Source organism: Arvicola amphibius, chromosome X (assembly GCF_903992535.2).
Source record: "Arvicola amphibius chromosome X, mArvAmp1.2, whole genome shotgun sequence".
In the NCBI taxonomy this organism is placed as follows: Eukaryota; Metazoa; Chordata; class Mammalia; order Rodentia; family Cricetidae; genus Arvicola; species Arvicola amphibius.
Genome location: NC_052065.1, coordinates 65,799,262 through 65,824,584, shown reverse-complemented (window position 1 = coordinate 65,824,584; position 25,323 = coordinate 65,799,262). Strand labels below are relative to the sequence as shown.

The 25,323-nt window shown below is 37.5% G+C and overlaps 1 protein-coding gene across 1 annotated transcript in view; it reads left to right on the top strand.

The window, feature by feature from the left end:
• The window catches only part of LOC119804318 (fibronectin type III domain containing protein 3C1-like), a 67,863-nt gene that overhangs the window by 32,534 nt on the left and 10,006 nt on the right, over positions 1-25,323 (top strand). The window contains 13 exon segments of the mRNA XM_042054332.1: positions 2,265-2,324; positions 3,765-3,903; positions 4,432-4,485; positions 5,214-5,335; positions 5,422-5,596; positions 7,002-7,088; positions 7,284-7,422; positions 8,031-8,102; positions 8,685-8,803; positions 8,926-9,031; positions 10,749-10,855; positions 11,068-11,181; positions 17,371-17,520. Of these exon segments, the coding sequence (XP_041910266.1) occupies positions 2,265-2,324; positions 3,765-3,903; positions 4,432-4,485; positions 5,214-5,335; positions 5,422-5,596; positions 7,002-7,088; positions 7,284-7,422; positions 8,031-8,102; positions 8,685-8,803; positions 8,926-9,031; positions 10,749-10,855; positions 11,068-11,181; positions 17,371-17,520 (1,444 nt within the window).

The window sequence follows — 25,323 nt, the reverse complement described above, 5'->3', positions numbered from 1 at the left end:
CTACCCTTATTATTCTTAGTTTTGAGCTTTTCATGGTGTCCCAGATTGCCTGGATGTTTTGTGTTAAGAATTTGTTGGATTTCATATTTTCTTTAACCAAAGAATCTATATCATCTATAATATCTTCCATACCTGAGATTCTCTCTTCCATCTCTTGTATTCTGTTAGTTATGCTTCCTTTATAGTTCCTGATTTTTTATCCAGATTTTTCATCTGCAAAATTCCCTTGGTTTGTGCTTATTTATTGCCTCTATCTCAGACTTCAAGACTTGAAATATTTGCTTCACCTGTTTGTTGTTTTTTCTTGGTGTTCTTGGGTTTCTTTGAGAGATTTATTAATGCCTTCCAATTTTTGTCTCTTCCTTCATTTATTTAAGGGAGTTTCTCATTTCCTATTTAGAGATCTCCAACATCTCCATGAAGTTACTTTGAAAATCATTTTCTTCTGCTTTTTCTGGGTTAGGATGGTCAAGTCTTCCTTCTGGTGTCACCATGTTGTTTTTTAGGTTGTTGGATGAATTCTTGCATTGGCCCTTATCTATTTCTTCCTTTAATGATGCCAGCAATGACTTTGTATCTAAGTCCAATCCTTGCAGTGGCTGTCTGTATCTTTGAAACTGTTCTTGGTCTGCTCTGTACTGTCACTCTCTGTGTCTCAGGGGTTTTGGAGCATCCTACCTGCAGGAAACTTACCTGCTAGCTGGTTATAGGAGCCATGGCTTGTGGGGGACAGAGTTTTGCCCATGTATGGAGGGCCTAGAGAGTGGGTTTTTCCACTGGGTAGCTGGTCACTCACTTTTTGGTCCTCTCTGTGTGACAGCAAGCTGTGGTTCAGAGTTCCACTGAGATTGCAGGAGGATAGGAGGACTTTGGGGCATGGCAGCATTTGTAGATTGCATGGTCTGATGGTAAGGGTGGGTGTAATGAAAGAGCCTACCTGCAGGAAACTCTCCTGTTGGCTGGCTAGAGTAGCTGGGGCTGGAAGGGGAGGGGCTCCAGGTTTTGCCCCATTATGGGGGGTTTAGAGAGTAAGGTGTACCACTTTTTGGTCCTCTCTGTGTAATAGCAGGCTGTGTTTCAAAGAGTTCCACTGAGGTTGTGGATGGATAGGAGGGTTTGGGGTGGGGCTGCCTACATACATTTTTAAAATGTGAGACCCTTACTCTTAGGGTTGTGGATTTGTGCCCCATGTTTGTAGTGAAGAACTGTGGGCTGTGTTCCTGCTGCCCAGCTCCCGGCTGCCTGGCTAGCTTATGCCCCGAAATAACAACACACAAATTGTATTCATTTAAACACTACCTGGCCCATTAGTTCCAGCCTCTTATTAGCTAATTCTCATATATCTTGCTTTAACCAATATCTAATAATCTATATAGCACCACGAGGTAGTGGCTTTCTGGGAAGATTCTAGCGTATGTCCATCTTGGGCCGGGGTTTCATGGCATCTGACCCAGAGAGCAGAGGCATGGCGAGCCCGAGGCATCTGCCTCACTCCCAGCTTTCTGTTTTGTCTATTCCACCCACCTAAATCCTGCCCTATCAAAAAGCCAAGGCAGTTTCTTTATTAACCAATGAGAGTCCTCTATCACATGTTGGGCACCATTTTGGGTGGAGGCTGTTCATTTGTTCCCAGCCACCCAGATGTGAAATAATAGCACAGAAAGTATATTAATTATAACACTGTTTGGCCATTCACTTAGGCATATTGCTAGCTAGCTCTGATTTCTTAAATTAAACCATTTCCATTGTTTTATTTTTTAACATGAGGCTCCTGGTTCAGTGGTAAGGTTCCAGGGATTCTGTCTCCTTCAGCAGCTACATGGCTTCTCTTTGACTACACCTTCTTTTCTCCTTTATCTCTGCTTGGAATTCCCACCTCGCTCTATTCTGCACTGCAATAGGCCCAAAGCAGATTCTTTATTAACCAATAGTAATAAAACAGATTCACAGCATACAGAGGGGAATCCCAGATCACCAAACAGACAGAAATTCAAAGTGATACCACTGAAAACAGGAATAAGACAAGGTTGTCCACTCTCCATATCTAATCAATATAGTACTTGAGGTTCTACTAGATCAATGAGACAACAAAAGGAGCCTACTAGTGACATTATTTTGTATACATATAAAGTGGTTTAAAGTTATCCAAACTTCAAGGAAAATTGTGGTTCTTTATCAGTTATTCAGGTATTATGAGACTAGGACTGCTTACTTAGCTGTTAAATATATATGAGATCCCATGTAAACAAAGATTATCTTCACAGTGGTAATGAGAGTACTGTGGACCTACATGATCTCCAGCCCTGCACAGTCTACTTTTTAAGGTAAGAAATCTGTCCTAACACTACAATCTGAGAAGCTACATGCAACTTGTACACAGAGCTCCCTTAATACAGTTTTCATCTGCCATCAAATAGGTTGGGGAGTACTTTTGGTATTGTACCTTACCTTGATTCACCTATGCTCTTGTGAAATGACAACAGCCATAACAATTCTTACCCATAATCCTATAAACATACTTATTAAACAACTTAGTTCATTAATATGAACATGGATTCAATAATCTTTTGTCTGTATTCAGTGCTTTATAAGGAGCAGATACTTGTTGATATTGATATTTGTCCATGTTTCTCCAGGAAAAATCATACATTACTCCTGGAAGAATATGTCTTTCAATGATCTGAACTGTGTTACCTGTAAGAACATATATATTGACATCTAATTACTTTGTTATGCTAGAAGAGATGGGTCTGGGATAGATAAGAAGGCAGAACTCCCATGAATTTAAATCATGGTCTCATTAATGATGCCTCGGAGAGTTCTCTGACCTTTTCTACCTATTCTGAGAGTGAAAACATACTGTCTATGAAACAGAAACTAATCTTCACCTGATAGTACATCTGACAACATATTACCTTGTGCATGCAGTCTCCAGAGCCATGAGAAAGATGTTCCTCTTCTTTACAAGCTACTCAAAGTTGATTTGCTCAGAATCTTGAATGGTGTGAATCATCATTGTCTTGCATGCCCATTTTTTCTGCCAAGTGATGGGTTTTAGCTCCTAGTGAGATACCTCATTTTGCTTCCCAGGAGGCATGAATGTTTTCTATGGTCCTTTTTGTTTTAAGGATAGTTGTGACCTCCTGCTCTTGGAAAACTTTAGACTACATCATGACATCCTCTTGGATTATTTAGCATTTATATTATTATCACTTGCTTAATCTTTTCCTCTGTTAATTTTGCTCTAAATGTCAGAGTTAGAATGGATATCTCTTTTACTTATTTTAACTTTCTTAAAATGGGATCACACCATTCTTTCTTAAGGAAATAAAATTCTCATAATTCAAAAAAAGAAGAAGGCTGTCCTATACAACCTGCAACCAGCTTGTAAGCCAGTCAAGACTCCTTAACCTATGAGAGTTTAGTACTTAAAATTTCTGATGTCAGCCTGATGTTTTTAACCACCAAAATGCCCTTTCCTTCCAGGTTCAAACAATCCCACTTCCATACTAATGTAAGCAACCCTAGTTTAATTCATTAGGTTACTTAGAAAAGAAAGGCCATGAAGGTAAAGAGTGTGGGACTATTGGGAGTTAGAAGGGAGCAAAAGAGAATAATGGGAAATGAGGGGGTATAATCTATGAAAATGAGAAAATGTAAGCTGTTACTATGTATAAATAATATATGCTAACAAAATGTGTCTAGAAATTCAATCTTGCAACTCAGTACTTGAAATATTATGACAATTGCTGTTACCCTTTCAGAGTTGCAGCTATAAGAGGCACAGAGCACAGAAATGTGTCTGAAGTGGTTAGTTTCACAACACGTGGCTGTGAACCGGACCCTCCACATGCACCCAAACTAATTAGTAGAACCAAAGCCAGCCTGAATCTGCAGTGGAAAGTAAGGATTTTACAGACAAAAACATCTCAGTGTGACTTTAAAACACTCTTTGGTATCTTGAATTTTATAGACTGATTTTGCAAGCTTCATCTAATTTTCTTCACTAATTCTTCTCTTCACAATGCTCTGTCTCTTTACTCTGAGAGTTCCTGCCAAGCAAACTGACAAATGTCAATAGAACTTAGATAATTAATAAGAAGTCAACTGCCCTTTTCAGCACTGAAATTTTGGTGAATAGTCATCACAATTACCAATAAATATATCTCTCTATTTTCTTATCTATCAATTTTAATTTCTTTCCTTTAATTCAGTGTAAAGACAAAGTATAGAATCAATGTGTGTATTATAGACTGTAAAACATGTATTCTAACCTAAAATCTGAATTGTCATAAAAGCAAATATCCAAAAAATTGCAGTAATTTGTACCATTTTACATGCATACACATATGTATATAATATACAACACATATATACATATGAATTATGTAAAAATAACCTATCATAATTTTATTATTCTGATCTATTCAGGCTTCCAAAAATAATGGATCCAAAATAAGCAGCTTTCTTTTGCAATGGGATGAGGTATGCACATTTATTTTGATTTTATTTTTATTAAAATACTTTTTCATATAATATATGCAGATTACTGTTTTCCCTCCCTCAACCTCAGATCCTCTATCCTTCCCCAATGCAAATTCTCAGACTATCTTGTTCTTAGAAAACAAGCATCTAAAATAAGAAAGAAGAAAATAATAATAAGATAAATAAAAGCAAGGAAACCTGAATAGGACAAAACAAACAAATGAATATAAGAAAAAGAGCCAAAGAAAAAGCACATAAACACATAAAGACATAGAGAACCACATTTGCAAACCTAGATATCTCATAAGGATCAAAAAACATAATATCTAAGCCAAAGACCTATACATATATTTTAAATGCCCAGACAAAACATTATGAGTCACTTAAAAAAATCTTCAAAAATACTATTGAGTTCATTTCGTATTGGTCAACTACTGCTGGGAATGGATCCTGCCCTGAAGTGTGGTTTAGATACCCAGTGAGGCTACAAGGGAGAAAATGATTTTTTCCTTTGTGAGTGGTTATCGACTGAAGATAACTTCCGGGTAAAGGATGAGAGCTTCTGTTCATTTTCCCCTCTCAGTGTAGGGACCCCATGGGGATTAAACCTCATGCACAGATATCTTTAAAATTCATTCACCTGATTGTGAATGATTAAGGTTATGACAAGTATGTGCTGTTAAGTGCAGTATTTTAAAATATTCTAATATATTGTGTGCATTGTCAAGGGTAAAGGTGAAGAATTCAAAAGCTGCTATAGTGGTCCCATGAAACAGCACGAGATCTTTAATCTGACTGCTTATATGAAGTATGTATTCAGATTAGCTGCCAAAAATCACTTCGGTTTCAGGTACACTGAATTATTTTCACTATTGAAATGTCTACAGTGCCATGAGATCCTGAAACTGGTGTTTCCACTTTAACATATCCTTTTAGTAATTTCAGTGAAATAGCCGTCTTCTACACATCAGGAAATACACCTCCGGCACCGCTGCCACCTAAGTTGAAAGAAGCAGGAGTCTATAGTTTGTGGCTGGAATGGTGTGCCCCAACAAACCCAAACCCAAATGACACTCTTACTTACGTACTCGAGATGGAGGAACCAAGATCTGTAAGTTTCCTGTTTGGGGGCTATGATCTTTTAGCCTCATCTCTCAATACCTTTTTATACTCACTTCTCACTTGGAGGGGGGAACAACCTTGAGTCCCTGTGTTCTGAATGGGCTCAATGCAGAGCAACTGTTGGGCAAGTTTGCATAGGTCGCTCATCCTCAACTAGCTGAAAGCATCAGCAGCATCTCTGCACTCTGCTCGTTCTATTCACAGACGTCTGTTAGCATTTTTAGCTCCAGCCCTGTTCTGGTTGACTCTCTGAGGTCACAGATATTTTTTAGCACCTTTACATAATTTTGCCAAACTGTGCACCTTCATCTCAGTTTCCTCGTGTGGGTGGGCAACTATTTCATTCCATTTGAAACTTTCAAATCTGTTTCAAAGAGCCAATCAATTTAAACAGCAGCCACAAATTACTATATACATGTTACAAAATGTTAAATGGAGGAGATAACATTGAGACATGTCCTGGGTTGTAACTAATAGGCTACATTCTCTTACATGTGCTATCCCTTTATGTTGTTAAAAATGGAATATATAAAACCAAAAATATTCTCCATTGTCTATTGAAACTAACTTCTCTCATACAATACATACCTACCACAACACCATTCCCAACACAAACACACATACCTCCCAGATCTGCTACTCTTCTGTAGTGATGAGGCGAGCAGGCCTGCTTTCAGCCCACCTGGCTACTGCACGGCTAGCTTAGCCCCAGAAATAATAACACAGAAACTGTATTCATTTAAACACTGCCTGGCCCATTAGTTCTAGCCTCTTACTTACTGACTCTCACATCATGATTAACCCATTTCTATTAATGTGTATCACCACTTGACTGTGGCTTACTGGCATGAGTCTAACCACCGTCCGTCTGTCTTGGGTAGAAGAAGTATCGCGTCTGTCTGACTCTGCTTTCTTTCTCTCAGAATACTATTCGGTCTACTCCACCTACCTATGTTCTGACCTATCAGGCCAAGTAGTTTTCTTTATTAATTAACCAATGAAAGCAACAGATAGATAGAATACCCTCCTACATCACTCCTCTAGTTCCCTTTAAAAAGGAACAGGCCTCCAAGAGACAACAAGCAAACACAGCCAAACAAGATACAATAAGACAAGGCAAAGCCCTCATATCAGAGCTGGGCAAGGCAACTCTGTTGGAGGGAAAATCTCCCAAGAACAGGCAAGAGAGTCAAAGATACACCAATTCCCATTGTTAGGAGTCCCAAGAAAGCATCAAGCTAACAGCCATAATATATATGCAGAGGAACTGGTGCAGACCCTTTGGGGTTCAGAAAGTCTAAGGTACTTTCTCAAGACCATTAAGGTAGACAGTAAGTTGAAGCTAGAGCTCAGACCTAAGCTTTGTTCCTAAATTCCCTGTTCTTCATTTTCAGAGATTGGGTTTTAAACCTAAATACAATGGAGAAGATCTCTCCTGCATTGTAAAACATCTTCAAAGAAATACTACATACAAATTTCGGGTATGTGTCATAATATAATTGGTGTTGTGTTTTCATATAAGACTAAACTCTTCGCTGGAATAAATGCTGTTTTTTTTCTTTGAAATGAAACTTTACATTTAATTCTTGAACTTCTCACTCAGCTGCACATTACACATTATCAAACCAGACATTTATTTTTAATGTCCAACAAAATATTCTCTTGTACACAAACAGATTTTTGCCTGCAATCGGGAAGGTAGAAGTAACCCCAGTGAAGAAATAAAATATTCTACTTGTCCAGCCAAGCCTGGATATCCAAAGAAACCATATGTAGTGGGAGCAATCCATGCACACCAAGTAAAAATTGCCTGGGGTAAATAATTCTTCTATGTATGAACTTTGTTCTCTCCATAATTACTATTGAAAAGAAATCTTTCTGCAATTGTTCTAAGCTTAATAAAATAGTCTCATTTGCATGTGAAATACTCTGTAATATGAATGAGTTTGTATAACCCCTATTATTTTTTGCTAATTTAATATTGAATTTTCTTTAGCTAACTTAATTATTCACATATGAACCAACTTTTGAGCTTCATATGGATCCTTAAATAACCATCTTCCAAGTAAAATTTTAGACAACATAGGTACCATAGTAAAAAGTGTGTGTAAGAGATGTCACCTTAAATAGAAGTTATATCCAAACAGATGTTTTGCCTCTAACCTAGACAAATGAAAATTATTACACATATTCTTATCATTTTAGTTTCTTACCTAGAACTTTGAAATACTATCTAAATACTTGATGAGTGATATTAAGTATATATAACTTGTATTAGGTTTTTAGATTGTTACTAGTATATAGATATAAATACAATAATGTGTCAGGTTTTATTTTTTCTGTGAGAAATTATAATTTATGAAAAAATTTTAGTGAAAGATTTGCAAACTTTTTCTAGAATCAAAATTTGTTTCTCTTTTTAGACTCCTTCAGTGACAATGGTGGAATATACATTTCACGTTACAGTTTAGAAGTCAGTAAAAATTCAGACAGTGGTAAGAAAACACAAATTTTAAATATTTTATTTTGAAATATTCTTACATTCATCTAGAAGTAATGAAAAAATAGTACAGGATTCCCTAGCAAAATGTTGACTTAGCTTCACCTAACAGTAGTGTCTTATATAACCATAGTGCAATTAACAGAACCAGAAAATCAATGTAAATACACACCTATAAAACCAATCCATAGACTGTAATTGGAGTCCTTGAGTTTTGATGAAGAAATCATTATTTACTGATCCTTTAAACCTTTGTTTAATTCTACTAGGCACAAAATAATTTATTATAAAGAGAATATTGCATTTCTCTAGGTTATAGTGGCACACATGTTTAATCCCACAACTTGGGAAGGAGAAGCAGGCAGAGCTGATCTACAGAGTGATTTCAAAGATAGCCAATGCTACATGGAGAAACCCTGTCTTGAAACCTTACCCCCCAAAAGATTATTGGATCAAGTTATATCCCAAAATGGTTGTTTCTTAGCATATATCATGCATACATTAATTGTCGTGGGGACTTATAAAATTTAGAAGTGACCAATGAACAAATTGAGCCAATTTGCTCTGCTTCCTGCAGCAAATCTCTGGAAGATAATCTACAATGGCACTCGCCAGGAATTTCTGTACGATGGCCTCCTGCCAGGCACCACATATAAACTGAGAGTCTTTTGCACTTCACCTGTAGGCCAAAGCCAGGTAAGAAATCAGAAAAGGGAGAGTTCTCAAATTGAGGGTTGAAATAAATTGTTATATTATTGAATGTTTTCTAAAGCTGATCTCCAATTTAGCAAACTAGTAAAATATTTTCTATCTCTTAGCCTTCTGATGTACTGACAATTCAGACACCCACTACACCTCCTGTGTTTTGTCGCTCACTGCTGTTAAACAGTAAAACCAAGTGCAAGGACACAAACCTTCTCCTTGGTAAGTGAGGCTTCCTTATGTGATTGACAACTGTGCCTAAGTTTCTTGTCCTTTGACTTCTATTTTGTGTGCATGTGTTAATATCATCCAGTAGAGTTTCCTTTTAGTCTGAATTGAATGATTCTTAGCAAACCAAAGCTTGGCAATGGAAACCTAGCTTTTTAATGCATAAGTCAAATTATTAGGTTAATAGATACAATAAGCTTGATGTCTCTAAGCATTTTAAGAGTGAAATCTTTTTTAAAACTGTTTAAAATAATGTACTTTATTAGGCTTATCAATACTGAACAAAGCATTTCTCCAGGAAACTCATTATTTGGCAATTAAATCTCTATTCCTGAGTGCCTACAATACTTCGCAAAAATAAAGCAATTTAAATGTGCATGTGAGAATTTGTCATTTTCCATCATGTATATTAAGTCAGCAGTATTTTTGTTGACAGTAGGAAATTAATCATTTATGTTGCAATGCTTTAAAGAAGCAATGGGTCTCTCTTGCACCCAAGCTTATTAAAGTGCCAGTCGACATATATTAAACAGTGGAAATATTGGCATTTTTCTAAAACCAACCCACAATGGACACATTTACTTGTTACAAAAATTATTGAAGTCATTGAAATGATAAATATTACACTAACATTTCACCAATGATACTGTTTCTACTACAATCAACATTACAAGAACAAAATAAACTTGAGACTTTTCAAAAAATGGCTGTAAATCAGCATTATTTAACAAAGCATTACAAATCAAACACAGACAACAGAAACTTTATTACATTTTAAAGAAAATTAAAGCATTTTAAAGCTAAAACCTTGATTTATAAAATTTATTGAGTGTAAAAAAGACAAGTTCACTGCTTTAGTGACCCACCACTTGTTTCCTTGCTTTCCCTTTTCATCAAGTAGCAGTCTTTTTAAGAGAGAATTCTTAACTCACTCCACAGTATATTGTATTGTTTTAAAGAACCATATCTAGTACAGTATAGGTGCTAAGTATTTTCTGCCTTTACTGTATTTGTGTAACAACTTGGACACTTTATCTCATTTGATTTTTGTGTAGAATTTATCACCACTTAATGTAGAACAAAGATTATAACACTTAATTCAGTCAGACCTTAGTTTGAGCCAGCTCTTCCTAGGGGAAATGCTATGGGCTAGACGAACTTGGGAATATACCTCAACATTCTTAGATTTTTACACCCTGTGTATGGGCTAATGTAAAAATAAAAACTGACATATCGTATTATCATAAAAAAAGAAAACAAGAGTGTATTGGTTCTAACATTTGGGATTCATGAGGATATAAGGCAGATCTCAGGGTCAACAGCTGAGTTGGAGATGAGGGTATGGAAGAGGAACTCATGTGCACACAATCCCATGTGTAGTGTCCTTGGTGGCTCTGAGTCTGGCATTCCTGAGGATGATGGTAGGGTGATAACCTGAATTTCCTCCAAATGGCTAATTTGTGGGTATCTTTCTTTAGAGTTCTAAGGCTGCCACCTTGTGGCGATCCAAGGTATATGTTTGGAAGATGCTGTTTCCAATAATCCAATAAAGGCCACGGAAGAAAAAAAAAGAACCATATCTAAATACTAGAGACTTGGAATGGAGCTAAAGGATAGTGTATGTGTTTAGTATAAACAAGAATGGGTTCAAACACTAGTACCAAAATAATTTGGGGAGGGGAGAACTGAGTGCATTTTACATATTTTATAGACAATCATTCCATTAATGGAAACTTGGAAACAGTTGTGCGTGGCAAAAGAGCAAAAGGTCCCCGGAATGACAGAAAGGAGTATCCAGGCTCTGTAAAGAAATGTACAGTAAGTAAACGACTTCCTGAAGAACCCACAGTTTCTGGCTTAAAAACATGAAATAGGAGAAGAGAAGTTGCGCTGCCCAGGTGACCCGCTTGTACTTCAGTTCACATTGAGTGAATACATGCTTGCACTGTACTTGCAGTCCAGGTAAGGAGTAACCACACCTGCAAAGTCATGCATGGGTTTGTTTATTTGTATGTTTGTTTAATTTGTAGCTTGGATCTCCTTCAATGAAGTGTGAAACTGTACCAGCCCGGCACCCTCCTTCTCGTTGGGGTACACCTGTGCTAACCTGCAAGGGTCCAACCTGTGTTGTTGTCAGTTGGGAGGTATTTCACGATTCAACTTCTTATTAATTTTGCTGATATACAGACATGCGAATGGGTTAGAACGTTTCTGGGGAAAACTTGAAATCTCTCATGAATCATAGATTAGAATTAGGATCCTGTAACCCTCAGACCATGGTTTCTAGAACATACCTAGGACTTGATACCAATGAAATTGTGAAGACTACAGAACTGATATTCTGCTCTTCAGGTCTCAACTATAAAAGGGATCAAAATGGACTGTCAATGAGTAACTAAGTTTTTTTTTAAAGAAAACAAACTATCTTTTGTCATTATACACACTAATCCAAGTTTCCACTCCCTCCCTTCCTCCTGTTCCCGCCACATACACTTCCACTCAACTCCCATTCACTCCTCAGTGCAGGTAAGGCAGATTGCTTTGGTGAAGGTCCAAGACCCTCTCTACTATATCTAGGCTTAGCAAGGTATCCCTCCAAAGAGAATAGGTTCCCAAAAAGCCAGTACATGCAGTAGGAATAAATTCTGGTGCCACTGCCAGTGGCCCCCTCAGTCTGCTCCAGGCTTGCAACTGTCACCCACATTCAGAGGGACTAGTTTGTTCTTATACTTGTTCCTTCCCAGTTCGGCTAGAGTTGGTGAGTTTCGATTAGTTCAGGTAGACTCTTTCAGTGGGTGAACCCATCATGGTCTTGACCTCTTTGCTCATATTCTCATTCCTCTTACTCTTCAACTGGACTTTTGGAGCTCAGTCCAGTGCTCCGATGTTGGTCTCTGCCTCTGTTTCCATCAATTGCTGTATCATTTGTTGATAATTGTTGATTTTCCATTGTATATTTTTAACATCTTTGTCAAAAAAAACCGGTGTTTGCAGGTGTGTGAATTAATATCTGGGTCTTCATTTCAATTTCATTGGTCAACCTCCCAATTTTTATGCCAGTACCAAGCTGTTTTCATTACTTTAACTCTGTAATTGAGCTTGATGTCAGGGATGCTGATGCCTCCAGAAGTTCCATTATTGTACAGAATTGTATTAGCTATCCTGGATTTTTTTGTTTATCCCTTTGAAGTTGATTATTACTCTTTCAAGGTCTGTGAAGAATTGTGATGAGATTTTTATGGGGATTGCATTGAATCTATAGTTAGCTTTTGGTAGGATTGCCATTTTTATTATGTTGATATTACCTATCCAAGAGCATGGGAGACCTGTCCATTTTCTGGTATCTTCTTCAATTTTTTTTCAAAGACTTAAAGTCTTTATTGAATAGATCTTTCACTTCTTTGGTTAGAGTTACCCCAAGAAATTTTATGTTATTTGTGGCTATTGTGAAGGGTGATGGTACTCTGATTTCTTTCTCAGCTTCTTTATCATTTGTATATAGGAGGGCTATAGTTTTTTTTTTAGTTGATTTTGTATCCCACTATATTTGTCAGCTGTAGGAGATCTCTGGTAGAGTTTTTGGGATCACTTACATATACTATCATATAATCTGAAAATAACAAATGTTTGACTTCTTCCACTGCAATTTGAATCACCTTGATCTTTTGTTGTCTTATTTCTATAGCCAGAACTTGAAGAACTATATTAAACAGATATGGAGAAAGTGGGTGGTTTCATCTTGTGCCTGATTTTATTGGAATCACTGAGTTTCTCTCCATTTAATTTGATGTTGGCTGTCAGCTTGCTGTATATTGCTTTCATTATGTTTAGATATGTTCCTTGTAATCATGATCTCTCCAAGACCTTTATAATAAAGGGGTGTTAGATTTTGTCAAATGCTTTTTCAGCATCTAATGAATTGATCATACAGTTTTTTTTCTTTAAGTTTATTTATATGTTGGATTTCATTGATAGATATTTGTATGTTGAACCATCCCTGCATCTCTGGAATGAAGCCAACTTGATCATGGTGGATGATTTTTTTATGTGTTCTTGCATTTGGTTTTCCAGTATTTTATTGAATATTTCTTCATTCATGTTCATGAGTGATATTGGTCTCTAATTCTCTTTCTTGGTTGAGTCTTTGTGTTGTTTTGGTATTAGAGTAATTGTAGCCTCATAAAAAGAGTTTGGCAATGTTCCTCTGTTTCTATTATATGGAACACTTTGAGGAGTATAGGTATTAGATCTTAGAAGTTCTGGTAGAGCCAGGCGGTGGTGGCGCACGCCTTTAATCCCAGCACTCGGGAGGCAGAGGCAGGCGGATCTCTGTGAGTTCGAGGCCAGCCTGGTCTACAAGAGCTAGTTCCAGGACAGGCTCTAAAAAAGTTGCAGAGAAACCCTGTCTCGAAAAACCAAAAAAAAAAAAAGAAGAAGAAGAAGTTCTGGTAGAATTCTGTACTAAAACCATCCAGCCCTGGGCTTTTTTTGTTGGAAGGTTTTTGATGACAGCTTCTATTTCCTTGCAGTTTATACATTTATTGAAGTTGTTCACCTGGTCTTCACTTAATTTTGGCATATGGCATCTATCTAGAAAATTGTTCATTTCTTTTATATTTTCCAATTTTGTGGAGTACAGGTTTTTATACTATGATCTAATGATTTTCTGTATTTCCTCAGTGTCTGTTGTTATGCCCCCCTTTACATTTCTGATTTTATTAATTTGAATGATTTCTCTCTGTCATTCTATTAGTTTGTATAAGGGTTTGTCTATCTTGTTATTTTCTCAACAAACCAGCTCTTTGTTTCATTGATTCTTTGTATTGTTTTCTTTGTTTCTATTTTGTTGATTTCAGCCCTCAATTTCATTATTTCCTGTCTTCTTCTCCTCCTGGTTGAATCTGATTCTTTTCATTCTATTGCTTTCAGGTATGCTGTCAAGTCACTGATGTGAGCTTTATCCATTGTCTTTATGTGGGCATTTAGTGCTATGAACTTTCCTCTTAGCACTGCTTTCATAGTGTTCCATAGGTTTGGGCACATTGTGCCTCCATTTTTGTTGAATTCTAGAAGTCTTTAATTTCTTTATTTCTTCCTTGACCCAGGTGTGGTTCAATAGTTCACAGTTTAATTTCCGTGAGTTTGTAGGCTTTCTGAGAATAGTGTTGTTATTAAATTCTAACTTTAATTTATGGTGATCAGCTAAGACACAGGGGTTTACTCGTTATTTTTGTATCTGTGGAGGTTTGCTTTTATACCAAGTATAATGTATAATTTATATAATTTATTATTTTAGAGAAGGTTCCATGAGGTGCTCAGAAGAATGTATATTCTTTTGTGTTTGGGCAGAATGTTCTATAGATGTCTGTTAAGTCCATTTGATTCATGACATCTATTAGTTTTCTTATTTCTCTGTTAAGTTGCTGTCTGGTTGACCTGTCCATTGGTGAGAATGGAGTGTTGACATCTCCTACTATTAGTGTGTGCAGTTTAAGTTTTAGGTACAATTTAAGTTTTAGGAATGTTTCTTTTACATATGTGGATGATCTTGTATTTGGGGCATAGATGTTCAATATTGAGACTTCATCTTGATGGATTGTACCTGTTATGAGTATAAAGTGTCCTTCTCCATCTCTTCTGATTGATTTTAGTTTGAAATCTATTTTGTTAGATATTAGAATAGCTACACCTGCATGCTTCTTAGGTACATTTGATTGGAAAACCACTTCCCAACCCTTTACTCTGATGTAGCATCTGTCATTGAGGTTGAAGTGTGTTTCTTGTATACAGCAGACAGTTCTGCACTTAGCCTGTGTTCTTTTATAGGTAAATTGAGTTCACTGATATTAAGAGATATTAATGACCAGTGTTGTTAACTCCTGCTATTTTTGGTGTTTGTAGTAGTGTTTGTGTGTTTCCCTTCTTTCAATTTTGCTTGTGGGAGGTTATCTGTTTCTTGTGTTTTGTGGGTAGAGTTAGCTTCCTTGTGTTGGGGTTTTCCTTCTAATACTTTCTGTAGGACTGGGTTTGTGGATAGGTATTGTTTAAATCTGGTTTTCTAATGGAATATCTTGTTTCTCCATCGATGATGATTGAAAGATTTGCTGGGTATAGTAGTCTGTGCTTACATCCATGGTCTCTTAGTGTCTGTAGCACATCTGCCCAAGACCTTCTGGCTTTCATGGTTTCCATTGAGAAGTTAGGTGTAATTCTGATAGGTCTACCTTTATATTTTACTTGACCTTTTTCCTTTGCAGATCTTAATATTCTTTCTTTATTCTGTATGTTTTGCATTTTGATAATTATATGGCAAGGGGATTTTTTGGGGATCCAATTTATTTGGTGTTCTGTAAGCTTCTTATACCTTTATAGGTATATCCTTCTGTAGGTTGTGAAAGTTTTTGCCTATGATTTTCTGTGCCTTTGAGCTGGAGTTCTTCTCCTTCTTCTATTATTCTTTGGTTTGGTCTTTTCATGGTGTCCCAGATTTCCTGAATATTTTGTGTTGAGAATTTGTTGGATTTAATGTTTTCTTTGACCAATGAATCTATTTTCTCTATAGTATCACAACACCTGAGATTCTTTCTCCTATCTCTCATATTCTGTTGGTTATACTTGTCTCTGTAGTTCCTGTTCGTTTACCCAGATTTTCCATATCAGAATTTACTCGGTTTGCGTTTTCTTTATTACCTCTATTTCAGTCTCCAGATCTTGAACTGTTTGCTTCACCTGTTTAATTATTTTTTTCTGGATTTTCTTAAGTTTCCTTGAAGGATTTGCTAACTTCTTCCCATTTCTTTTTGTCTTTTTCTCCATTTTATTACTGGAGTTGTTAATTTCCTCTTTAAAGGTCTTCATCATTTTCAATAAAGTACTTTTTAAAATAGTTTTCTTTGGCTTCTTCTGGGTTAGCATGATCAAATTTTCCTGTTGTGTGACCAGTGGGTTCTGGTGTTACTATGTTTTTTTTCCATGTTGCTGTTTAGGTTGTCAGATGAATTCTTACATTGGTGCCTTCCCATCTCTTCATTCAAATGTGGCTGGCAGTGTCTTTGCCTCTTGGTCCAATTCTTGCAGTAGCTGTCTGAGTTTGGGGGGAATTGTTCTTGGTCTGCTCTGTACTGTCAATGTCTGTGTGTCAGGGAGCATCTCAGGTCTCTCTAAGCATGCTCTCTAGGTCTTCTCTCCTGGTTCACTCTCTTGGTCCTTTCTCTTGTTTCCTTCAGTGTTGTAGCAAGCTCTTGGTCCCCTCAGTATTGTAGCAAGCTCTTAGTCCCTTTAATATTGTAGCAAGCTGTGTTTCAGACTTCCACTGAGATTGCAGGAGGATAGGTGGGTAAGAGGCAGGATGGGGCTAGACTGCAGGGTCTGGTGGATGGGGGTTGGTATCGGGGCAGTCTACCTGCAAGAAACTCTCCTGCTGGCTAGCTAGAGAAGACTAGGAATTTGGGAGAGGAGCCCAAAGTTTTGTCCCAATGTGGAGGTCCTAGAGAGTAGGGTGTCCCACCACACAGATGTTCACTGATCTCTTCATCCCCTCAGTATTGTAGCAAGTTGTGTTTCAGAGTTCCACTGAGGTTGCAGGAGGATAGGCGAGTTTCAACTAATTGAGTTTTAAAAGCTAATGCAAGAGGTAGCTAAGGTAAATCATTTTATAAGAAGTTTAATTTTGTGATGTTGAAGACTAAAGCTGGAGCTTCATACATGCTAGGCAAGCATTCTACTTCTGAGCAATATCCAAAGCCAGAACTTGCTATTCTCTGAAGAACTTCATTGAGAAATATTCTGTACTATTTTTAACTACAGGCTGGTACATAAGGTATATTAAAGATTTAAAATATAATTTAACAATCTCTGTGAATTTCTTACCAAACTTAAGTTCTTAAAAATAAGGATTAGCCCAATTATTTAGGCAAATAGGTTTATTTGAATTTTTCTTTTTTCCCTAGTCTCAAGCAATGACTTATTTTTTAACATTGGCAGAAAAGGCTCAGTCTATTAATAATGTATGACAATGCTGATTTTTAACTTATGTAGGCCAATTCACCAGGCATGTGATCAGTGATTCATCATACTAACCAATGGCAATGTTAAACAATATTAATATATTTGTTTTCATTCATCTCAGTTGTGAAATCAGCAAGTCCTTTTTTATACTCTAACTTGTGCCTTTGAATGTGGTTCTAGTGTCCAGCCTGTGTTTGTTTCTATCTATCTTTACACTGTTTCACTTGATGGATTACAACCTTTCATGTGTTATTCCTCTCCACAGTATCTAATATAGTGACCACTTAGAAAAAGGATTGAATTTCTGTATGCATTTCGTCTTTCAGATTCCTAAATGCAATGGTGCTGAAATCACTGCTTACAGACTGCAGTGGGGACAAGATGAAGATTCCATGCACTTGATTTACACTGGCCCTTGTTTGCGGTATGAAGTCAAAGGCCTTATTCCAGCAACCACGTACTTTTGCAGAGTCCAGGTAAAGCTGGCATTTCCTTCACTATAAAGAAGGCAATAGCTATTTAACTGCACTTCATATATGTATATATTACTAGTGTCATTTCCAATGTAAAGACCAGAGTAAATTTGTCAAGAAGGGAAGGATTTCTAAGAATATTGCTTATCTTGAACTACAGCATTTGGAGTTCCTTCTCATATTATTTAAAGCCCCAAATGATCTCACATGTATTTTCCAGTCCCAAATGATCTGCCATATTTCCATTATAGTTCTGTGGTTTCCAGATCTCTCTGAACTTAGCAGTTATCTAACATGGGTATTAAAACACTGACTTGAGCCAGGCATCTAGTACAGGCATGTATTTCCATAATTTTGGAGGGTGATACAGGAGGATTGCCACAGGTTTGAGGTAAGCCTCGGATACATAGTAAGTTTGTCTTAAACTTATTCAGGCCTGTATTATCAGTTTTGTTCTTTTATTTTTCTTTATTTTTTTTTTTGCAGGGGATGGTTTTTGCTTTTGGTTTTTTTGAGAAAGGACAGGATTCTCTGTGTAGCTCTGGTTGTCCTGGAATTCTCACTAGAGACCAGGCTGGTCTCAAACTCAGAAATCCAACAGCCTCTACTTCCCCAGTGCAAAGATAGGTTCAGCAGTCACATGTCTGTGGGTCCTGCATGTCCAGTTCATACTGCATACCTAATAAAACTGTTCAGGCAAGAGCAGTTTCTTGCCCAAATGGTTAGCCTTGTCATATTGAAGGCAAATTCCATAACGAATTTCTTCAATGCCTCTCTGAAGTATTTGGTGCTGCCAGAAGCAGACATGTCTCACTGTAGAGAAAAGTCTAAGTTCTTAAAACATTTTAAACACCATATTCTGTAGGTCTTTGAAGTGTTGAAAACTATCTATCTAACTGAAACATATCTTGATATATCTAGAAAACCTAATATGACCAAAAGTTTAATTATTATAGAAGACTGCCTATTAATCTGAATTTCTTAAGTATGCATTACATTTTTTAAAAAGCTGCACAAACACAATACCTTAAACAAGAGCAAGAGCAGAAATACATGTACACAGTGTAGCAAAATCAACCTTAAATTTGTATCAATAGACCAAGATTCATATCAATGCAAAGTATTCATCTCTATATCATATCCCCCTTTAAATGAAAAACATTTATATATAATAATTTTGGGAATTTGGGCATAGTTTTCTTCAGTTTCCTGCTGTTTGTTGGCTGAAATATTTTTAGGGTTCATGGATAACTTTCTTGAGACTTGCTCCATCAAACCACATTAGTCTGGAAGGAATCCACAGGTTCTCATCCTCTGTGGAAACAAAAGCAAAGACTCTTTTCCAAAGTAACATATCCTTAGACTCAAATTTTGAAGACATAATACCTTTAAAGTATATATGTTGGTTTGTACAATGAAATGTCTCTCTGTAGTTAGCTCATTCACAGTCAAGAATTTCAAAGAAAACACAATAATATACATAATCCATACCCTCTGTGTACTATCCATTTTCATCCAGTGTTGAAGGTCACTTGTTGGTTCCCAGCTGCTCAGCCCCAAAGTAATCACAAAGAAACTGTATTAATTAAATTACTGCTTGGCCCATTAACTCTAGCTTTTTTTAAGTGTTTAAAGATGGGAAAGATGGGTTTTTATTTTCTATTAAGGATTTATGAATGTACATGGAGGGAGGAGTCACAAAATTTTATCAATCTTTTTATTTTCTTCCTTAAGCAGCTTTTTTTAAAGTAATGTTATGTTAGTGGGATGATAGCACTGCCTTATATATGTGATGATTTGCTTCAATTAAACAAATTAAATCCTGAAAATGAGCCCTATGAGGTGTCATCCATTATCATTTTCATTTTTTTCTTTTTTATTACTTAAAAAAATACCAATAAAAATTTCCACTCCCTCCCATCCTCCCAGTCTCCACCCTCTCCCTCCACAGACCCTCCCCCACCCCTCCAACCCTAAGGGAGTGCCATTCACCCCACCCTGTGGACAGTCTAAGGCCCTCTCTACTACATCTAGGTTGAGCAAGGTTTACATCCAAAGAGAATAGGATCCCATGAAGCCGGTATCTGCAGTAGAGACATCCCAGTATCACTATCAGTGGCCCCTCAGTCTGGCCCAGCTGTCAACAGCCTTCAGAGGAGCTTTGTTGTTTCCATGCTTGTTCACTCCTAGTCCAGTTGGAGTTGGTGAGCTCCCATTAGCTCAAGCAAACTGTCTCAGTGGATGACCCCCTTCATGGTCTTGAATTCCTTGTTCATACTCTCTCTCCCTCCACTCTTCAACTGGATCTTGGGCATTCAGTCCAGTGCTCCGATGTGGGTAATTGCCTCTGTTCCCCATCTGTTATTGGACAAAGGTTATATGTTGATATTTAAGATAATCATCAGTCTGACTACAGGGTAAGGTCAGGTCAGACACCCTCTCCTCTATTGCTTAGGGTCTCAGCTGGGGTCACCCTTGTGGGTTCTTGGGCATTTTTCTAGAGCCAGGTTTCTTCCTAACTCCATACTGGCTCCCTCAATCTTCCTTTCCTTGCTCTCTTATCTGTCTTTCCTCCATCTCAACCATCCCATTCTCTCAAGTTCTCCTTCACCCCACTTATTCCCCCCACTCCCTGCCTCCCTGCTCCCAAATTTTTATCTGATTCCAATTTCCAGGTGGGGCTATATATGCTTTTCTTTGGGCTCACCTTATCACTTAGTTTCTCTAGGATCCTCTAGCTCTAACTTCTTATTGGCTAACTCTTACATATTAATTTAAGCCATCTCCATTAATATATACATCAACATGAAGTCATGGACTATCATCAAAATTTCAGCATGTCTATCTCAGGCAGCAGCTTCATGGCTTCTCCCTGACTCTGCCTTCTTCCTCCCAACATTCAGCTTAGTGATGTGGGAGTCCCCTCTGTGTGCTATGATTACCATTAATGAATATAGAAACTGCTTTGGCCTGTTGATTGGGCAGAACTTAGGTAGGTGGGGAAAACTGAAGGGAATGCTGGGAGGAAGAAGGCAGGGTCAGAGAGATGCCATGGAGCTGCCAGAATCAGACATGCTGAAACTTTGCCAGTAAGCCACTGCCACATGGCGATATACAGATTAATAGAAAAGGATTAAATTAATATAAGAGTTAGCCAATAAGAAACTAAAGCTAATGGGCCAAACAGTGATTTAATTAATACAGTTTCTGTGTGATTATTTTGGATCTGGACATCCAGGACAAACAAGTGGTTCCCCAACAGTTTGGTTTTTCCTGTCTACCTCTATTTTTTTGCCTTATCAGGCCAAGCCAGTTTTCTTTCTTAATTAACCAACCATATTCACAGCATACAAAAGGGAATCCCACATCAATGTGGTTTTTTTTTACTCTATTACTTTTTAAACCTTTAATCTATGACATTCTGTATTCTTTGTTCTCTCTCATAAGCCCATGTACATTTATACCCTATTCAGAGGTCTTTTTTTTTCTGAATCTGTCTTTGTTGCCTATCTGTATGCTAAGCAGTGTGGCTAGCCCTAAGTCAGATTTACCTTTTGGATCTTCCCAGTCCAACATTGCAGGGGTATGTTTAACACTAGCTCTGCAAGCCGTGTTCACCACCCCAGCTTCAGGGATGCAGTGAGTCTATGTTATCATTAAGCAACTAGTAGCACATTGCCCACAAAGCCCATTTAAGTGCAGAACCTCCCAAAAGATCCAGAGCTATTCCTGCTGCCAACAAAAAACAGAAAGCCAGCTCTCAAAGTAGCCACTCAGTATTTTCTGCTAAAGCTAAGTCAGGAAGACTTCTCTTAAGGGAATCATACAAACAGAGTCTATTTGAAAATATGTGGCTACCAAGAAACTCCAAATGACTCGCATTTTTGTGCATCTGGAAGCTTTTTAATTTTTCATTTAAGTTTTCTTAGGCTTCATGTGGAAATTCTTGTTCCCCCCCCCCCCAGTTGGACACTATCTGTACGTGGAGACTGCTCTTTCATTTCCCAGCTGCCAAGACCCAAATAATCACACAGAAACTTTATTAATTACAACACTGTTTGGCCAATGACTCAGGAATATTTCTACTTAGCTCTTACATATTGAATTAACTAATTTCTATTGATCTGTATATTACCACGAGGCTGTGGATATCCCAAAAGTTTCTGAGTCCTTCTCCTTTGGCAGGTACAAAGAATCTTGTTGACTCTGCCTACTTTGCTTTGCTAATATCTTTGCTAATATACAAAATATATGTTTGTATTTCCCACCTGGGTTGCTTTGCTAAGCCATGGGTGGAAGCAGCTTTATTCATTAACTAATGGTAATAAAACATATTCACAGCACATAGAGGGGAATTCCACATCATCTAGGGGTGGAAGGAGAGTCTGAAGGGGACATATCCAAGGTGAAGTTGAAGGCATTGGATTTTAGAATTTTACGGTTTCAGAGAAATTGTAGGTAAGACACAAATATCATGTGGAGATGGAGTTGGAGAAGGACAAAGGAAAAATAAGGGTGGAAAGTAGGACATGAGGAAGGAAACTCAAGACAGCGACCTCTTCCTTGGAAGCTGACCTCTTACTTGGAAGCTGAGGGATCAGGCTTTGGTCTCTGCTTAAACAACTGATGGTTTGATTAGTCTAAGGAGTTCATCAGACTAAGGAGAAAGATGTCTTGATTGCCTGGGCTTGGCTTAGCACACTTTTAATCCCAGCATTCTGGAGGCAGAAGTAGGTGGATCTCTGTGAGTTCAGTGTCCAACATGAAGAGAACAGGGAGGACTTAGGGGACTTCACAGGATTACTGGGTACTAATACAGTCTGGTTAAGGTATGCAAGTAAGGACCCCTGTCTGAGGCGGGGAGAGTAGAAAGAAAAGAGACAGACTGGGAAGAGGATAAGACAGGATGCCATCAGTCCTCCTTGTCCTTCAGGATGCAGATGAGGCATACCAAACTAGTTAATTTAATAAGGTTCCAGAAAGGGCTGCAAGGATAACAGTGTTTGGAAAGAAGGAGTTCTGGGAATGAAGCTGTGTATCACAAGGGGTAAAAGAGGATATGTTTGAGTCTCCATACCCCACAGGGGGAAAATGGGTATTTGAGTATTAAAATATACTGCAAAAGTGTCTTTGAGAGAGGTATGCACCAGTTGGTGATGTCGGGCAATTATTTGAACAACTTTTGTACCATACTACGTGGTCTGCCTGACCAAAGATAAAGAAGATAAGACAAGGAAAATTAGAGTCAAAACCAGGGGCACTTGTCGAAAGAGAATGATAGAGAAAACTTCTCTTATACTGTCTAGGCTTTTTATAGGGCTTCTGAAACACCAGAATATTCGGTGGGCAGAGGGCAGAATGGCCTGATCATTTAGATAGGATGGTCTTAAACTAGAATGTGTAGGGATAGTATTAGTAGCTTTGCCTTTGGGAAACTGAGAACTGTCAATTGCATGAAGAAGAAACTAATATGGGTGCTTAAAAAAGACCTGCACAATGATACCAGTTGACATGCAAACATAGATAAAGTGATTCCCATAGTCCCAGCTCCTAGATATACAGGCTATTAAAGACTGCCATTAGAGGCAGAGATACTTTATTCCATGAATGAGACAGCTAAGTGCAATCCCAAGAACATAATTATACTTTAATTATATAAAAAGAATCTCCTCAATTTATAATGAAATTACCTTCAAAATAAGATGGCCATGCTTTTGCTCTCTGAGTGACAGTTATTACAGTTAAGAAAATCTCTCAGCACTCGGGAGGCAGAGGCAGGCGGATCTCTGTGAGTTCGAGACCAGCCTGGTCTACAAGAGCTAGTTCCAGGACAGGCTCCAAAGCCACAGAGAAACCCTGTCTCGAAAAACCAAAAAAAAAAAAAAGAAAATCTCTATAGAATTTTTATTCCAAACAAATTGACTCCACCTGGAAACTGTGCCTCTCTGCCTCTCTTATTCCTCAAAAGTCAGTTCTTGTATAAATGTTTCCATATACCAGCTGGAAGTGATCCATTTTTTTCTGAAAAACTAGAACAATAATAATAGGCAACTTAAAAGTTTGCAGGAGGAAGCACAAACTTAAAATAATCTGACATGTGCTCTCTGTAAAAGTTAATCCATCACAATACCATAGGGCTGTATGTGAGCCTTAACGGTCGCCCACTTGCCTAGTGTGTGCAAAGGGCCTGGGATACATACTCAGCACTACTCAGCCCTACCAAAATGAAAGAAAGGAAAAGAAATCAGGCAAAGCTGAACATGGTGGTTCACAGTCAGAATCCCAACACTTGGGAGTAGGAAGCAGGAGGATCCCAAGGTCCAGGTTAGCCAGGGTTACACAATGACACACTTTTCCCACAAGGGAAAAGAGATTAATTAAGAAGTAAGTTTTTAAATATTTTAAATATTGCTTAATTGGGTGAATAGCATGTGTAATTCTCTGGAAGAATACTTGTTCACCATATTCATGGCACTGAGTAAGACTGTACCACAAAATAAATATTTTGGGAAAATCTTCAGATGCTTGTTAGGCACATTTGCTTTAGGACACGATTTCATTCTGCTCTTCCTCTGTTGATGTTCTCTTAGGATCATCTGTCTATTACTAAAAAATAAAATGCTGGAGTCCCCAACTATTACTGCATTGGGATCTCTCCAATTAGTTTAATCACAAATCAATTTATATATAAAGATGCTCCAAAATTTCACAACAGCCCTTTATTAGTCAATAAATAAGGACACTTTCTTCATATCCTTTTGACTGAAAACCATTTTTCTGATATAGGTATAGCTATTCCTGCTTTGCTTCAGATTATATTTGCACAAAATATCTTATTTTATACATTTACATTCATTTTATATATATTCTTAGAAGAAAGGTGAGTTTTTTAAAAGCAGCCTATAACTGGGTCTTATTTTACAGCCAGTCATACTATTGTCTTTTTCATTTTGGTATTTTTTGCAGGTTATTAGCTCAGATGGGGTTTTGCCATGTAGCCCTGACTGTCCTGGAACTCACTCTGTATACCAGGCTGTCTTCGAACTCAAACAGATCTGCCTGTCTCTGCCTCCCTTTAATCTGCTTGGATTAAAGGCATGTGCCACAAATTGCCCCACTGTCTTTTTCTTCAAATAGGGTCAATCTTTCTATATATCCTAGATTGGCCTTGAACTATTGATCTTTATGCCTCTATTAAACAAGTACTGGGGTTGTAGGTATGTGCCATCATGCCTGACACTCTATAGGATTTAATTTGAAAAGTTTAATATCAAGCGTTCCTTGTCCATAGTGGAATGAAATTATCAATCAATACAAAATGACATCATAACTGTTTATCAGAGAGAAATTAAATAATACAGTTTCAGTTTTCCATGGTAAAAGCTGAAATCTCAAAGAAAGACATTAAATGCACAGATGTGGATAAAAATCAAAGCACACCATACCAAAATGAGTGGGATGAACTAAAACAGTACTGAGGAAAAAAACTCAGAACATTACATGCTTATGTTACCACAGAACTAGATTCAGTAATCTGTTTCTACATCAGGTAATGAACAGAATGGCAAAATAAATGAAAAGCAAGAAGAAGGGAAGGAACAAGAAATATATAGTCAGAAATCAAGAAATGAAAAACAATAGTAAAATTCAATAAAACATTATCATTGGTTCACTAGCAAAAAAACAAGAAAGTTGAAAAAACCTCTTATAAAACTAACAAGGATAAAAACAGTATAGGGGCTGAGTTGATCAGTGTGAGAGGCCATGGGTTCATCTGCACTAAAAATGGATGGACACAAATCACTG